Source organism: Gobio gobio (assembly GCF_949357685.1).
Source record: "Gobio gobio genome assembly, chromosome: 24".
Taxonomy (NCBI): Eukaryota; Metazoa; Chordata; class Actinopteri; order Cypriniformes; family Gobionidae; genus Gobio; species Gobio gobio.
This window is the reverse complement of record NC_137120.1, coordinates 34,321,130-34,339,214: the sequence shown is the minus strand read 5'-3', so window position 1 is coordinate 34,339,214 and position 18,085 is coordinate 34,321,130. Positions and strand designations below refer to the sequence as shown.

Here is an 18,085-nt window from a genome sequence, read left to right as displayed (position 1 = left end):
AACTAACCCTTTAACGAATGTATTAAAAATAAAAAAATGACAAAATGTACATAAGTATTCACAGCCTTTGCCTTGACCCTCAATATTGAGCTAAGGTGCATCCGGTTTCCACTGATCATCCTTGAGATGTTTCTACAACTTAATTGGAGTCCACCTGTGGTAAATAAGGTCCCACAGTTAACAGTGGATGTCAGAGCACAAACCAAGCCATGAAGTCCAAGGAATTGTCTGTAGACCTCGAGACAGGATTGTATCGAGTCACAGATCTGGGGAAGGGTACAGAAAAATGTATGCAGTATTGAAGGACCCAATGAGCACAGTGAATGGATGAAGTTTGGAACCACCAGGACTCTTCCTAGAGCTGGCCGCCCGGCCAAACTGAATGATCAGGGGAGAAGGGCCATAGTCAGGGCGGTGACCATGAACCTGATGGTCGCTCTGACAGAGCTCCAGCATTTCTCTGTGGAGAGAGGAAAACCTGAAGAACAACCATCTCTGCAGCACTCCACCAATCAGGCCTGTATGGTAGAGTGGCCAGACGGAAGCCACTCCTCAGTAAAGGCACATGTCGGCCTGCCTGGAGTTTGCCAAAAGGCACCTGAAGGACTCTCAGACCATGAGAAACACAGATTGGACTCTTTGGCCTGAATGGCAAGCGTCATTTCTGGAGGAAACCAGGCACCGCTCATCACCTGGTCAATACCTCTACAGTGAAGCATGTTGGTGTCAGCGGAACTGGGAGACTAGTCAGGATTGAGGGAAAGTTGAATGCACTCTGGACCTCAGACTAGGGCGACGGTTCACCTTCCAACAGGACAACGACCCTAAGCACACAGTCAAAATAACAAAGGAGTGGCTATAGGACAACTCTGTGAATGTCCTTGAGTGGCCCAGCCAGAGCCCAGACTTGAACCCGATTGAACATCTCTGGAGAGATCTGAAAATGGCATTGCACCGACCCTCCCCATCCAACCTGATGGAGCTTGAGAGGTCCTACAAAGAAGAATGGAAGAAACTGCCCAAAAATAGATGTGCCAAGCTTGTAGCATCATACTCAAAAACACTTAAGGCTGTAATCAGTGCCAAAGGTCCTTCAACAAAGTATTGAGCAAAGGCTGTGAATACTTATGCACATGTGATTCTTTTTCTGTTTTTTATTTTTAATACATTTGCAAAGATTTCAAACAAACTTCTTTCACATTGTCATTATGGGGTATTGTTTGTAGAATTGAGGGAAAAAATTATTAATTGAATCCATTTTGGAATAAGGCTGTAACATAACAAAATGTGGAAAGAGTGAAGCGCTGTGAATACTTTCTGGATGCACTGTATTTGTAATATTTGCGTTATTTTATTTTTGCAATATCAATAATGTTCTCATCTAGTTTTTTTGAGGAGACACTGCCTCACTTGCCTACTCGGAGGGAATGCCCCTGATATATAAACATACAATATAATACAATACAATTTTAATATAATTTTAATTCAAATGTATGTCTTTTCTAAACGCAAATGGCATTTTTCTTTTCTTAAGATGCATTGGCTCGTTAACACTCTTATAATGACGAATTTGATCCGAACCGCATGGTTGCTGTTGAAGTGATCTATGTGTACATTTGGGTTTGTTGTTTTGGCATTATTGATCATCAGCGACACGATGGATGACACTGTATGCAGCTGTGGGTCATTAGCCCAGTAATGCTACTATGGCTCTATTGATACGACACTATTTGTGGTGCGTTAGGACTTTAGTACGGTTGTGGACAAGTGCTTTTTAGAGATCTATAAGCAAAGCTCAAAATTTAACACATTTAGTGGAAAAAACAGGGTGTGTTATGGTTTTTGGATCCACTTATAAACTACAATATTTGCATAGTCTCTTATAGTGGTACTGAATAAAGTGTATATTCAACTTCCACTGTGATTTAAAGGGCGGTGTGTCATTATCGGTTGGCCAATTCTGTCTGCTGCAAAGCTTTCCAATGGTGTTCTCAGCACAAATACATTAGCTTCATCCACAAAGCCACACCTTTGTGTAAGCTGCAATGACAGAATGACAAATGGAGCTATTGCAAGAGCGGGCTGTGCTGCCCTGAATGTGTCTGAGCTAACCTATAGAGGAGACGAGGATATATCCGCCAATTTAATGTTGAGAAATAGACTCCACTTCCCTGTTCTGTAATTACAGCAGATGTGAGAACCAGAATAGTATTCTCAGGTTTCTTTTTAGGGCTATATATTAAAGATATTTGTAAATAAACCTCAAATCGTAGGGTACTATAAGGATGAATGATGATATAATTTGTCATATTGAAGACAAATAATGTCTTTTATGTAATTTATCATGACAAATGTTCTCTCATGTCATTGTTTATATGATCGCAAAATATAAACCGTTATTCCCAATTCTAAATTCTAAATGCGACAAGGCATGAAGATATTAAGGTACTGTAAACATCATGATTGTCTGTAAAGCTGCTTTTAAACAATGTATATCGAAAAACTGTTATACAAATAAATTTGACATTAGCTGCATATTTAAACAGGTGTGAACTCTATATATACATATACATATATATATATATATATATATATACACATATACCGATCAGGCATAACATCTTCCTAATATTGTGTTGGTCCCCCTTTTGCTGCCAAAACAGCATGGACTCCGATAGACCCTTGAAGGTGTGCATATCCCACAGATGCTCGATTGGATTGAGATCTGGGAAATTTGGAGGCCAAGTCAACACCTCAAACTCATTGTTGTGCTCCTCAAACCATTCCTGAACCATGTTTGCTTTGTGGCAAAAAGAGGCCACAGCCACCAGGGAATACCGTTTAATGAAAGGGTGTTCATGGTCTGGAACAATGGTTAGGTAGGTGGTACGTGTCACAATAACATCCATATGGATGGCAGGACCCAAGGTTTCCCAGCAGAACATTGCCCAAAGCATCACACTGCCTTCGCTGACTTGCCTTGTTCCCATAGTGCATCCTAGTGCCATGTGTTCCCCAGGTAGGCGGCCCAGCCACACACACCCGGCCATCCACACGATGTAAAAGAAAACGTGATTCATCAGACCAGGCCACCTTCTTCCATTGCCCCTTGGTCCAGTTCTGATGGTCACGTGCCCACTGTTGGCACTTTTGGTGGTGGTCAGGGGTCAGCATGGGCACCCTGACTGGTCTACGGCTATTCACCCCCATACGCAACAAACTGCGATACTCTGTGTATTCTGACACCTTTCTATCAGAACAGCATTAACTTCTTGAGCAATTTGAGCTACAGTAGCTCGTCTGTTTGATCAGAACACACGTGCATCAATGAGCCTTGGACGCCCATGACCCTGTCGCCGGTTCTCCACTGTTCCTTCCTTGGACCACTTTTGATAGACACTGACCATTGCAGACTGGGAACACCCCACAAGAGCTGCAGTTTTGGAGATGCTCTGACCCAGTCGTCTAGTCATCACAATTTGGCACTTGTCAAACTCGGCCAAATCATTATGCTTGCCCATTTGTCCTGCTTTTAATAATCAGTGTAATGTTATGCCTGAGCGGTGTGTGTATGTATGTGTGTTGGTGTGTATATATATATATAAACCAAAAATAATAATAATATTCATAAACATACTTATTTACATATATATATATATATATATATATATATATATATATATATATATATATATATATATATATATATATATATATATATATATATATATATATATATATATATATATATATATATATATATATATATTAATTATATATCAATATAATTACTTGATTAAATTATTCCTTCTCCTTGTCATAATACATTTGAATGTTTTGTAATTCACATTTTTCTCTGTAAAGATTCTATTACTTTATTACTGTAATTCAGTATGTTTTTGTAATGCTTTTGGGCTAATTTTTACATTAATTTATTATTATTATTATTTTAGTTATTTCCTATTTCCTATTATTTCCTATATTATTGACAGATTTTGTTAATGTATGTTTATTATCATTTCCTCCCTGATTCAGTTATGTTTCCTGTAATATAGGTACTTAAGTAGGGGGCTTGTGAAAAAATATTGTTAGTATGTTGTTATTTTCCCGCTCTGTTTAAACGGAAACATAAAAAACAGTGAAGACGGGTGGACAGAAGCAGAGCACTGAATGATGTGAATGTGCGTGCAAGGAAGGAAGAGATGTGTGATGGGAGCTAGAGGGGGTTGCACTGCCTCGCTCCTATTGGCTAACCATTACGACATTCTCCCCGAAGGCTCCTAACCCCCCCACCCCTTCCTCCTTTCTCTCTCTCTGTCCCTCCTGCTCCACCCCCCCCCTCCCCTCCCACCTCACAGTCTGTATCTCCACATGTCCCCCTGCCTGTCCGCCTCTTCCCTTAGCAAGTGTACAGCAGCAATTAGCATTTAGCATGAGTTGCATTGGATCCTCGACCATGTCCACTGTCCATTCGTCCACGGTCTCCCATTCCCTCGCAAAGCCCCTCCTATCTTCCTCTCCTCCTCCCTTTCAGCCACTCCGCCGCCTTTTCTAGCATCGACAGCATCTCTGTGCGTGCCTCTCTCCCTCCCAGTTATCCTCTCATGCGCTTGTTGACTTTTCATACCGACAATCTGACTGGCTCGATCAGGAAAGCAAAGCAGAAAAGCCACTGGAGCTGGAGTAACGAAGGCCTGAAGACGAGGAGACAACAACCACCCTGTCTCGCATCTTGCCACCTCCATCCCACAGTTGGGGATTCTGGATGGACCTTTCGGCCACTTCTTGACCACGACAGGATGGCAGAAGAGGTGTTGTCCATTTACTCTTATCCGCAGGCTCTATTGGATGAGCATGTGGATTTCGCTTGACTCCGCTTTTCTCACTCTCTCGATGCACCTTGACAGAGAGCAGAATCTACCTGACAACAACTCTGATGCACTTAACTTCGTCTTGTTTCCGCCTCGTAGTGCTTCGCTAGATCCAGGACTGAGATCCTTTGAAGACGAGCAAAACACGGAAGACGTGACTCCACGCGACTCTCCTCCTGCCTGTTGCCAGGCAACAGATTGCAAATTTGGTAATTTGGGAGGAGCCGGCCAATGATAAACCAGGATCGTAGCTTTATTTCCTTATGTCTCTTGAAGCTTCTAAAACCACTTTTGGTTTGGTTCTGCCGTCTTTTAAACTAGGCGTGGTCTCCAATAGTGTTTACATTGAAGACCCAAAATGGATCAGTATAAGTGCGTATCCCCCCTCCGGTTTTTGACGACACATGCTCACGCTCGTCGAATCATGATCGAATGACACCATCGCACTTGCCAAGACTGCTCTAGTGCTACCAAATCAACCGCCTGGACTAAACTTTTCCAAGATTGGGCTCCGTCTCGGGACGTCAACGTGGCTGACTCCAAGTCAGCCCCAGAGCCTCTGTGGGGGGACGATGCTGGGGATTCTGGACGAGCCCAAGAGGCTCTTTCACCTCTGACCCCAGAGAGAGATTTGCCTTCACCGCCTCTATGGGCTCAGATACCACCTGCCATGCGGAGGCTGGAGGAAGGGGGTGCTGGAGAAGACAAGGCTGGGGCGGTCAATGACTCTACAGATAGAGTCATGGGGCTGCTAGGCATGGGTCACCGCCTGTTTGTGCCCCGACTGCTGGCGGTGAGGGGCAGCTGCTGCAAATAGAACCCATCTTCATCTTTGTTTATGTCTTTAGTATGATGATGTGATTCTAACCAGGCTGCTTGTGTGACCTTTGTATGTGTTTATGTAGGAAAGGGCTTTTTTAATGTGTTTTAATTAATTTAAAACTTTAAAAGCAATTAGTTAATGATTTGATGCTTTAAGTTTGATGTCTAAAGTTTTAAAGCGCGTTTTTTTATTTATTATAATATTTATATTAACTATTAACTACGACTTTTTCCTCATTAAACTCCTAATTACTGCTTATTAATAGTTAGTAAGGTTAAGTTTAGGTATTGGGTAGGATTAAGGGATGTAGAATATGTGCTTTATAAGTACTAATAAACAGCCAATATTCTAGTCATTTTCTAGTAACTTAATAGTGTGAATTGGACCCTAAACTAAAGTGTTACCCAACATTCTATTATTTTCATGTGTATTTATTTATTCATTCATAATGCTTTAATGCTTCGATGCGATACATTCACTTGCAGAACACAAATGTTTTATTTTTTTATGGTTCGGCCAAATACCACTTGTCGGTCATAAAATAAAAATAATGATTGGCTTATTGCTTTTGGCCAGGCTTTTAATATTTCCATTTCCCAAGGCGTGATGTTGTTAATGGGCAAGTCTTTTTGTCATTGGATATGTGGACTTATTTAATAGCTGCAAATAGGGTTTTAATATCAGATTTGGCTAATTCTGACACAGACTCAGGTCTTTTAAATTGTGTGCTTGTCAGGTTCACGTCACAAAAGGGCAATGCAAGCACTATGCGGAAAATAATCACCAGGCTAAGTTCCTTTTCAGGCTGTTTATCAGGTTGATTTCCTGAAATGACCCTAAACCAGTTCTGTTTTTCTGTCTGCATGCAGACCTCCAAGGAAGACCTGCTTCAGGCTGACTTTGAGGGGGCGCTGAAATTTTTCCGGGTCCAGCTACCGAAACGCTACAGGGCGGCAGAGAACGCTCGGCGCCTTATGGAGCAAGCCTGCAATATCAAGGTAAAAAACAACTCAAAACACAGAAACAAAGTGCATTTATTTTTATTTTTATCTTTATCATTTGCTATCATTTTAGTGCCAGTATTAGTTGATTTCTATAGTTTTGAACAAACCCACAACCATACATATTATATTGAAGCATTTATACTTGTTTATGCTTTGAACCTGAATATTTCAAATTGTGTGGTTTATATTTAGTTAGATTTATGCCTGACAGATGATGAAATGGGTGAAAACTTGTATTGAAGGAGTTAATTATGCATCCCAGGTCGCTTTTGCATTGTTTGAGAAATTTGAAGCGCTATATCACAAAGCTAGCATGCAGTTATTCAGAGAATGCAGGGACCTTGTCTGTGTTTCAAGGCTCCTTTGTGGCATTAGGACTCAAGGATAAACACAATTCTCTGCCTCAAACCCATTCCACAGGACTTCTATATGCTATAACCCACTTTCTGCTTTGGAGTTAGTGCCTCTTCCGTAGATTACATTTTATTTGGGGCAGGGGTGTGTTGTGGAGTGTGCGTGTTCAGGAAGGAAGGAGGAGTAGAGATCGAGATGATACTGACTGAGTTCATCCCCTCCCATGTATTTCTCTCTCTCCTCTCTGTAAATGCACTAACAGCAGGATTTCCTGTGCCCCCAGTCACTCACTGCTGTGCTTCAGTAATGCAGTAATTGTATAATGCAGTGTGTAACTAGGGATGTCTGTTTGTACACTGCAATTAATTCCAGCAACATTGAGAATGTTATGTCCATCATTTTCTGTAATACTTAAAAGTATTTTTTGTTATGAGAATTTTGAATATTTAAGAAAAAAAAATACAATCTGGACACATTCCAGTAATTAGAATTTCGAGGCAAAATATACTTCTGTCATAAAAATAGTAATAATAGTCAAAATGCAAACAAAAATCTTACTGGCCCTAAAAATAGACTTACTTTTTATGTAAAATATAACTTTTACATGAGTTTTTTTTTAGTAAAACCATCTCCTGCGCTGTTCTTGGTTGATTATTTTGTGCGATTGGACAGAGAACCATGTATTTGGCAGAATTTAGGACACAGCGTGAGAGAAATGAGAAACCAGAGATGCGGAAGCAGTCTGTGGGAAACCAGCACCTGAGTGAGGTGATGTAACAGGTGCATTCATCAGCATACAAATGATTCAGTGAAGAGAGACCAGCTTCGTTTTACACCAGAGTCTGTAGGATCACTATCCTTTGTTTTTCCCCTGTCTGGCACTTTCAACTCCCTACAGTCCACACCCACCTACGTGCACCCTTTAGCCACGTCTCTTCCACTCCCTAAGGATGGGTTCACACCTGCAACATTTACACCATGCACTTTGTTTGGACTACTTGCAATTTGCTCAAGTCTGTTGTTTTTGTTCCTTTCGAGAGAACCATAAGCACAAGCCGTTTGATCCTTATTTTGCAACTGGATTTTCTTGTCATCATGCCAAGTGGCGTTTTGCCCACGTAAACGGGTTGTGCACCGTCATTGCTCCCAGTGCCTGCGTTGACCACGCCTCATTGACGCCCCTGTGTGCGAATGTGTACTTAGTCACACTTTCCTCTTTATCTTCTGCAAACAAAAGTGAAAGGCAGGCAGGAGAGGAGATCAATGAGGTGTTTCATCCAAAATCAGCGCTGGAGTGGGCGAATCAACGACGTTTCGACTGCCATTCCACCTCAAAGCTGTTATTTTTATACTCACCGTCCCTCTTGTTGGTTCTAGAAGATTCTGCCACTGGGATGTCGTCTGGATGTTTTTTGTGATACTGCTGGGAGGGAGGAGATTATGTGGCAAGGACAGGAAGCCTTGTTGCCGTATCTCCATATCAGACCTGGACGCCAGACGCTGCACACACACACACACACACCATGAGGCTGTGCACAGATTGCTTCTGCCACCCGTGATCCTGACCATTTCCAATCACATGTGCAAGAAGAGGAAATGCAAAGAGGTCGTTTTTTTTTTATTTGAAGTGGTGTGAATTTAAAGAGGATCAAGTCGCCGGGTAATGCGCTTACAGAGTGATGGAATTCACAGGCACCTGCTCCCGTCGAAAGCACAAGCTGTACGAACTTCCCCCTCCGAGGATTAAGAGCCAAATTCCAAATTTCACATCCTCTTGATATTGAAAGGGGAGTTAATCGAAAGGAGACATGCTTTGAGAATGGAAACGGATTAGAGGAATCAGCCTTGGAGAACTCCAGCACATGCCATCTTGAGTCTTTAGGTTGTAGATGTTTGCGTTTGGATACTTATTAAACCAGGAACAGACCGGCTTCAGGAAAAACAAGGTCCCGGACAGTTAGATAAAGTGAGAACTACCAGGGGAGTTAGAAGACCCCGTTGTGGTTTGTCTGACAAACCCAAATTTCCCCTGACTCTCAATCTTTTCCGCTTGCCTCGCTCTTCATATTTCCAGTGGTAACCACCGCTACCCATGAGACCGTGGCGGTAAGAGTCAACCCTGCACAACTTGCGATTTAGAGTCTGCGTACACGCACAAAGCTTCATCGCTTTGAAGGAACTGCGCTCAGTCTTGGAAGACAAAACCAGGTTTTTGTGAGTGCGTGTTTCTCTATGGTTCATCCCCCCTTGCATTTATTTCCCGCCTCAAGGGGCCGGCTTTCACCCGTAAAAAACTTGTCAACTGGTCCCGGTCTTGGCAGTCTTGTCAGCTCTCTCCTCCTCCTTCCTTCCTCCCTCCCTCCCTCCTTCGTTTCTCGACGCTCACCTGTCTTGCTCAGTGCTCCTCGCAGAAACTTTGCCAAAATGATGCAGGAAGTGTCGATAACGGTGGCTTACGACGCTCATGTTATCAATCAGATCAATGAAGAGGATTTCTTTGCCAGTCTGGTGGCCAACTCCAAACCTAAACCGGTGGTAAGTCTCACTCGAGTGGCTGTTTTTACCTTTAAATTGATCTGACAGCATCTAGTCTTGTCATACGAGCCTTTTTCTTGTAGAGCTTGTTCGTTTGAGACCGTCTTCGGCTTCACGCTCTGGGAGAAATGTCTTGTAATGAAATTACAAGGCTGTACAATTTATCCCATTATGTTCTTATTCCAAGGAATGTGTGTTGGTAAAAGGAACATGGCTGTGTTCAGGAGCAAGCGAATGTCCGTCGACCTAATGCAATTTTGCATGTTATGACCTTTTTTCCCCTTCAAGTAGATGTTTTGAATAGTCAGATGAGCCCAGTGACCTGAATATTCAAACTTTGTTTGGACAAATGCACTGGTTTAACCAATTCCAATAAACCTTTGCCGTTCTTACTTTGTTTGTAACAAGAAGAACTTGGTGTAAAACAGTTGATGTGTCAGTTTTTAGTACATGTACTGTAAAAGCTGGTGTGACACGTTTGAGTTTCTGTATATCCACATTCGTAGAAAACATGTGCTGTTAACGTCAACTTGAATGGAAAGTAGAGATCAGCTACTCATTCATACCTGTGTAGGTGTTTTGTGTATGTATAAACTCGTCATTTACACCGACCGCGTTTGTCGAGGTGAAATGTCACTGACAAACTTTCCATATGTATATGGCTTTGAATGTTTGTACTGAGAACTTGACTTCCATGTTGGTTGTGCCATTTCAACATGTCATTCTGTGGTCTGTGGCTGTACACAGCACATCCGGACTGCGTGCTCTAATAACATCTCTTCATCTAATGATGCCTGGTCTCTTATCTGCACCGCTGACTGTCAGATTAATAGGCTGCTGCACATACCTTTTTATTCCTCCATCTCTAAGGCAAGCATCACTAAGCCTAACCATAAGTATGGCACATAGCTTGTGTATTTCATATTTGATCAAATAGAGAGAAAACCGACTTTAGGAGACTCTAATAGAGACTTGGAGGTGGGCTTTTTAGACTTTAACTACTAGCAACAACCCTTAGCTCCCTAGAAAACCTCTAGAACACCCTAGTAATGCCTAGCAATACCCCAGTTCCCTATAGCATCCACTAGGAGTGTAACGGTACACAAAACTGACGGTTCGGTACATACCTTGGTTTTGAAGTCACAGTTCGGTATGGGTTCGGTACAGCAGTTTTACAAAAAAAATTGTCTGTCCTTAAATGAATTAAATTATAACTAAAAGTTTCTTAAAGATAATGCTGTAAACTAGGGAGCCCTTACTTGCACATTACTATAATATTAAAGGTTAACAACAGAGCCCAAACTATTAGCCTAAATTCAGTTGCTATTTGTTTTTAGATATAATAATCAACTCTCATAAGCTTCACATAAGGCAGTTCTGCATTAACTTCTAAATCTAATTATAAATGTTTTTTTCTCCAATTCGTTGTTGAAATATAAACATTTATGCACAGTGGCATTTACATGACAGATTTATTTAAAGGTAGGGTAGGTAAGATTTGGTTAAAAAACTTTTTTTCCAAATTTGTTTAAACTTTCTTTATATATCAATACATAATTAAAATGTAAGTACTCTGAAAAAGAAAGTATAAAAATTGAGTGTCTGTAGAGCTCTCAAGGCTGTTTTAAAGACAGCTCATTATTTCCATTCACTCCACCTTCTCCCTTCTGGGCTCTTTCCAAAGCCACGCCCCCAAAACACATGAACGCGCTACGCCGACCGCGATGACGATATGCTCAGCTGATAGATGCATTATTTACCTGAGACGAGCGGAGAAGAAGTGCATGTAGTGACATCATGTAAGAATCACATGTAATAAAAAATCTAACTTTATCATTATGAATATAAACAAATAAGATGTCTTTTAGTACTCACTATCAAGCTAGAATAACGATACTGGTAAGGTTTAAAATACACACACAACACAGTGTCTACGACACACACAGATACAAGATAAAATCATCAGTAAACATTGGTAGAGTATATAAAAACAAACCAAGGGCCGAAATAAACGTGCAGGTAAAGTTCCCGGTGAACATGGTAAAAGAGTTTAGACAGAGGGTAGTAGCTAAAGCTAACTTAGTTCTAAAAAAAGTTCCTGGATGCGGTGTACCAGCTTTTACACATGCATTTTGTTATCTAAAGTTACATTTTGCGAAATTCAACACGACAGCGATCAACTTGAGCTAAGCATATTGGGTATTCATCATCTCTACTAATGGTTCGCTAAGTGTATAACATTGTAACTTTATGCTAAGTAATGTTATGTTAGCTGTATTAGGCAGCTACGTGTGCTAGTGAGACATGCTTTATGAAAACATAAACCAAAAAAATGTATAATCAAAATGAAAGATTACCTGTCCAGCAGAAATACAGCCTCTTGAACTCCTCAAATCAAACGGGTGCGCCAGGGTTGCCAGGTTTTCACAACAAAATCCGCCCAATTGCTACTCAAAACAAGCCCAATCGTGTTTCTCCGGTAAAAATCGCATTTGGGGGGTAAAATATGTGTCTTTTTGGTAGGGCTGCCTGCTAAAATTCGCAAATCACGGGGCAAAATATCACATAATTGGGGTCGCTTCAACCCGCAGACATGAAAAACAGCCCGCGGCAACAGTGTTGAAGTAGCCTGACTTGGCAACACTGGGGTGCGCGCATGTGGGCAGATCCTGGAGCAAAAGCGGCGGTAGCCATGGTAGCGAGAGAGAGTGACAGTCGCCCAAGCCAATCACTTGTTTCGGCCCGAACGAAAATAATGAGCGGTGTTTATTGCAGATTAAAAAGTCTAGAGTCACTCGATTTTTATACTCTCTTTTTCAGAGTACTTACATTTTAATTATGTATTGACATATAAAGAAAGTTTAAACAAATTTGGACAAAAGTGTTTTGGATCATTCTTACCTACCCTACCTTTAAATATGCATTAAATAAACAAGACATCACTAACAGGTTAAGTAGAATATAATGAATATATAGGCTAATATAGTGCGTTCATTTGTGTTCATTTCTCTAGTGAACTAACAGCTGTGGACACTGAATGACTGGGGTAAATGTGATGCTATGTGACATTGTTTACAAGCTGTTTTATTGTCTTTCCGCGATTGAAACACTGATTGAGCAATTACACGACATATGATACATTTCAGTAAGTTGTAATGTATCCTCAACATACCTTAAGAGATATTAATTCATGTTTATTCTTTAGGAAGAGATGATGGCGTTCACTCGCGCGCCACCGCTTGAACTGACGCGCCTATACAGTGATCAGTCACGTCACATTAAAGAGCGTCAAAATGGCATTTATCCTTTGAATTTCATGATAAAATGGACTGAATACTTAATATGTTCGTGTGGGAACTAGGATTGAAGTGTGTTCCGCGCTTAAAACAAGCCGACTGTTAACTGTTAAAGATTGCATTTGGAACAGAAAAACCTCTACCGAAACGGTTTGGTACGAATACATGTACTGTTACACCCCTAGCATCCACCCAAAAACCCCTTCTTTCTCTTTTTCCATCGTTTCTTTTGCTCTCTTGATATTATGAATCAATTGTTTGCTTATCCTCCTAGTTCACTCTGTTCTGAAGAGTTTGTATCATGTTCACATTCCTCCGAACAGCACAACGGACACTTTGTGCTGGAGTAGAAAAGCAAAGGTGGCTGTTTGAAACCTTTTTTTTTTTTTTGCAGAAGTCAGCTTTCCCAAGCGCAAGCTTTAGCCTTGTCATCGTTACAACTGCTTTTGCAAAAAAAACAAAAAAAGCCTTGAGTGCTGTTGTGTCTTCGTTGATAGCACAAGTGGTGCAACAGTTTCTCGCTCCGGCGACCCTCATCCTGAGGTCAGAGGTCAAGCACACTGTATGGTGCCGTGGGTGACGGTCAACAATGAGCTGCTGTTCAGAAGTGATGCAGATAGAGATAAGAGAAAGAGGCTCCTTTTGTGCTTTTTGGACCTGAATAAAGCGGAAACATGGAGACTCGAAATGACTTTCCTCTGTCGATGTGCTACACGTTTTGCAAGCATGTTGTGTGTGTTTGTTTGCCTTCAAAATGCTGTTGTGGTGGCAGTACACATTTCTTTGTGTGTGAGCAGTTTCAAACTCAAAAAGTGAATTATGAAAGGCTTTATGAAGACTGATCCCAGACCTGTTGAATGAAGACTGTAATAAACAAAGTCCCCTGCTGTAAAGCAGCGAGTAAACCCGGATGAAGAGATCCCCTCAGGACTGGCTTCACTGAGCGCGCTCCACCCTCAGAGACTCCATGCTAACTCCGGCTATGCCACCATAGCAACAGACAAGAGCGCTGCGCTTTTAAAGGCTCCTGAGAGGGTTTTGCTTTTTATATATTAGTTAAGGAAGTGTAGAAAAAGCATCCTTTTGTTTTTAAAGCTCACAATGCTGCACATTATCGATTAGTATCTTACCAAATATGTGGAAAAATATATTTTAGCCATTACCCCCTTCATTAGTGTCACATGATCCATCAGAAATCATTGTAATATGCTGAATTGGTGCTTAATTATTATTGATACTCAGTTATTAATAATGTTTCTTATTATCAATTTTATTATTTTATATATTATTTTTTGTGGAAATTCTTTCAGGATTCTTTAATGAATATAAAGTTCAATAGAAAATAATTTATTTGAAATAGAAATGTTTTATAACATTATAAATGACTTTACTGTTGATCAAATCAATCCATCCTTGCTGAATAAAAGATGAGACCTGTTTTGAGCAGCAAATAAGCTTATTAAAATTATAAATATATATATATATATATATATATATATATATATATATATATTTATACCCTCTGTTATTTTGTACCCTTGATATTTTAATGTACTACCGTTTCAATTCTAATATCTATAATTATTATATATATTATTATTATATATTATTTTTTTCTTTTAATTTTAATTTCTATATTGTAGTGAATAGTCTTTTATATTTTTTATATTTTTATATATTATTTATATTTTTTAAGTAACATTTCATGAAATATAGAGTTGCTTACTTTGTATGTAATATAATTTATTTTTTATTTTTACGTATTTTGAAAATTATATCCTGTTATGTTCTCACCATTCATTAAATATAATAATGCATTAAAGTAAAATATAATTGATATAATATATTTAAAGGGTTAGTTCACCCAAAAATGAAAATTAATTACTCACCCTCATGTCGTTCCAAACCCATAAAAACCTTTGTTCATCTTTGGAACACAAATGAAGAAATTTTTAATGATTACAGTGGTTTAACCTCAATTTAATGAAGCGACATAACATAATTTTCACGTTGGAGATTAATATTTTGAAAATAAAGTATTGTTTTTTTTGTACAAACAAAGCACTCATAGCCTAGAAATCTAGCAGCAGCAAAAATAATTTGCAGCCAGGGCGTCTAGCGGTTCCGCATGCTACTTGTAAACAAAGAAGCTGGCGAACAGCGGTCTTTCAAATCGCCTTTGGCCGCAACTCTGGAAGACTTGGAGTTTAGCTTTTCTTTGAGAAAAGAACAAAGAATGGCACTGAAGTCATTCTTAAAAAAGGAACATGTGTTCGGAGTTTTGTCGACCGGATACGGCGAAAGTTTCGCTTCACCTTCTTCGTTGCTCTGGTTGGTTGTAGCGCTACCACCGTTTATCCCGCCCCTCGGATTGAGCCCTGCCAATGGTGTGTCCCCAGACCCAACATCTTGATGTAGGCCTGGCTTGTCAGGCTAAAGCACTCATGTCGCTTCATAAAATTGATGTTAAACCACTGTAGTCACATGGATTACTTTTATGATGTCTTTACTACCTTTCTGGGGCTTGAAAATTGGTAGTTGCGTAGACTGTCAATGGAGAGACAGAAATCTCTCAGATTTCATCTATAAGATTTTTTTTGCTGATAAGATAATTTGTGTTCTGAAAATGTCTTACGGGTTTGGAACAACATGAGGGTGAGTAATTGATGACAGAATTCATTTTTGGGTGAACTATCCCTTTAATGGTAAATGTGTATGTAATTGTGTATACAACCGTCGGTGGGGGTAGCTTTGACTTTTTCAAAATGGTATTAAACAACATATTTAAGGATGTTTTTTGTGATAATGTACGTTCTACAAACCTGATTTCTGATTTCCTGTCTGTCTTAGGTGCCGACAAAGAAGCTGAAGAAGTTTGAGAAGGATTATCAGTCTCTGAGAGAGAGCCAGCTGCAGCAGGAAGACCCCATAGACAGATATCAGGTAAGCAGAAACCTGATTTAACCTCCCCTCCTCCAGTCCTCATTCTCACCTCCTACGTTCATCTTCATCTTCGTCTCACTCTGTCTCAGTTCAGGACTGTGTAGCGGGCTGCACTGGAAACCACAGACGCTGTACGTCGCAGGGAATGAGCAAAACATTCGCATTGTAGATTCTTGTTTTGTACACCAAATATTTTAATTTATTTTTTTGAGCATTTTAATGAATATATTTTTATTTAAGTGCCTTTATTTTTTTATCATAAGTGTTATTGTTGGCACATTGAAGTCTCATGTTTACATTAACTGAAATGTTTAAAAGGCAAAAAACATGCTTTTTTATTTAAATTGGTCACATTTATTTGAATGTATTAGTTTATTTTTTTAAGCTTCTATTCTTCACATGAACAAAAAAAATAAAATGTGTAATCCTAAGCAATATGTATAACTTTTTTTATATATATATTTCTATAAATATGCTTTCACAAGCAACGTGCCGTGTTGAAAAGCCAAGCATGCTATTAAAGGAAGCTCCATTACTCAGTGGTTTCCTTGCTGTCACTTCCTGTTTACCCTCTCCCTCACTCACCAATCTAACCAATGAGATTCCCTCACTCACCCATTTAACCAATGATCTGTGGCGGGGGGTGGAGCATGGACAGGCGGTGTTGTATGTGTCGGGCGGTGCTGGATGGGGAAGGCCTCTGCGGTTCTTGTTCTAGTGGGTGTAGTGTTGACTGTGTTGGGGTCGACGGTGCAGGTAAGCCTTCAGCCCACCAGCGCTCATTGGCTACTAACATCTGTCTGCATGTGTGTTTGTGTCTCTGATCCGTTTGAAATGATGGACTCAAGCCTTCCATGTTACATTAACTGCTGTGCACAACCTAATGTGTGTGATCAATGTGTGTGTGTTTGTGTAAATGGAAGTCAGATGACAGCTTTCCCCTTCCTGATAAGGAAATGTGTGTCATGTGAGGCAGTGGGAGACTCCCTGTGACAACGCCAGCTCTCTAATCAGGCACTGCAGCAGTCACATTGTGGTCATTTAGTGTGATTTCTCAAGACTGGATGTGAAAAACTGTTCCGAGATCAGCATGTGATCAGTCTCTTTGGCTCCTAGTCTCCTATAGTGTCAATGTGCCTTTTTTTGGGGTGTTTAGGGTTATGAGTTATGTGGAATATAATTCAAATTAAATAATTTTTGGAGTATTTAATATACAAACATGCATGAATGCATTCAATTTTTGACTAATTGTACAGGTGCCGATTCTGTGAGCCTGTTCATTTACCATTTGACCAAAAAATATTGTCATAATTTGCTATGATTATCTTAATTAATTGTTTATCATCTTTCTACTATTATTATAATCCTTTATGTAATATATATTTTTTTAGTATTATCTTTATTTGCTGTTATTATCTTTTTTATCTTATTTATTACTATATATAATTTTTTACAATTGCAATTATTTTATTTATTTTTTTACTATTCCTATCTTCATTTGCAGTTATTATATTAATGGTCTATCTATAATGTTTTATAATTATAATTTTCTACTCATTTTATGCCATTTTTACTGTTATCCTTATTTATTTTACTAATAATTACTTGATTTATTACCATATATGATTTTTTACTATTATTATAATCTTTTACTAATTTATATATTTTTACTATTATTTTTTTATTTGCTATTATTAATTTAACTCATTATGTAGTTTTTATTATTATAATACTATTTTATAATTTTATATAATTTATCTTTATTTACAGTTATTATCTTAATTTATTTACTCTATATAATTGTTTACAGTTATTACAATCTTTTACTATTTTCAATTTTTTTTTCAACTGTTTTTTACTTCATTTCCTATTATTATCTTAATTCATTACCTATCTGTAATTTATTAATATTATAATCTTTTACTACTATATTTTTTACTATATTCAAGATAAAAACGTATGTATATATATTAGTTATTATTATTAATTTATATTGCAATTTTAAAGAATTTTTGGACATTTATTGTGCCCTGTGCTGACAAAAAATAAGTAACAAAAATTGTGAACTGTCAAAAATATTAAAACATTTCATACTTTCACACTAAATTAGTATATGCCATTTGAATTTGTTGCATTCATTTATTGCAAAACGGTGCGGTTTACACAATCATGTACTTTCATACAAATTTGTAATGCTTACATGTGAGTGCTTGGGAAATTTTAGTCTGTAGCTTGTGCAAAGCTAGCCTCGCAGTCTAC

The 18,085-nt window shown here is 39.0% G+C and overlaps 1 protein-coding gene across 6 annotated transcripts in view; it reads left to right on the top strand.

Annotated features, from left to right (window-relative positions):
• Positions 1 to 18,085, top strand: part of rabgap1l (RAB GTPase activating protein 1-like) — a 127,412-nt gene that overhangs the window by 102,232 nt on the left and 7,095 nt on the right. For 2 of the 6 annotated variants that reach the window (XR_013815872.1, XM_079808014.1), the window contains exons 19-20: positions 6,564 to 6,692; positions 15,734 to 15,826. Coding sequence is in view for 4 of the 6 variants with exons in the window: in XM_079808014.1 (XP_079664140.1) it covers positions 6,564 to 6,692; positions 15,734 to 15,826 (222 nt within the window). In the remaining 2 variants the exon portion in view is untranslated. Of the gene's footprint in view, positions 1 to 6,563; positions 6,693 to 8,277; positions 9,588 to 15,733; positions 15,827 to 15,915; positions 16,365 to 16,415; positions 16,583 to 18,085 lie in introns of those variants that run through there. The other 4 variants (XM_079808015.1, XM_079808016.1, XR_013815873.1 and 1 more) reach the window with 4 other exon arrangements.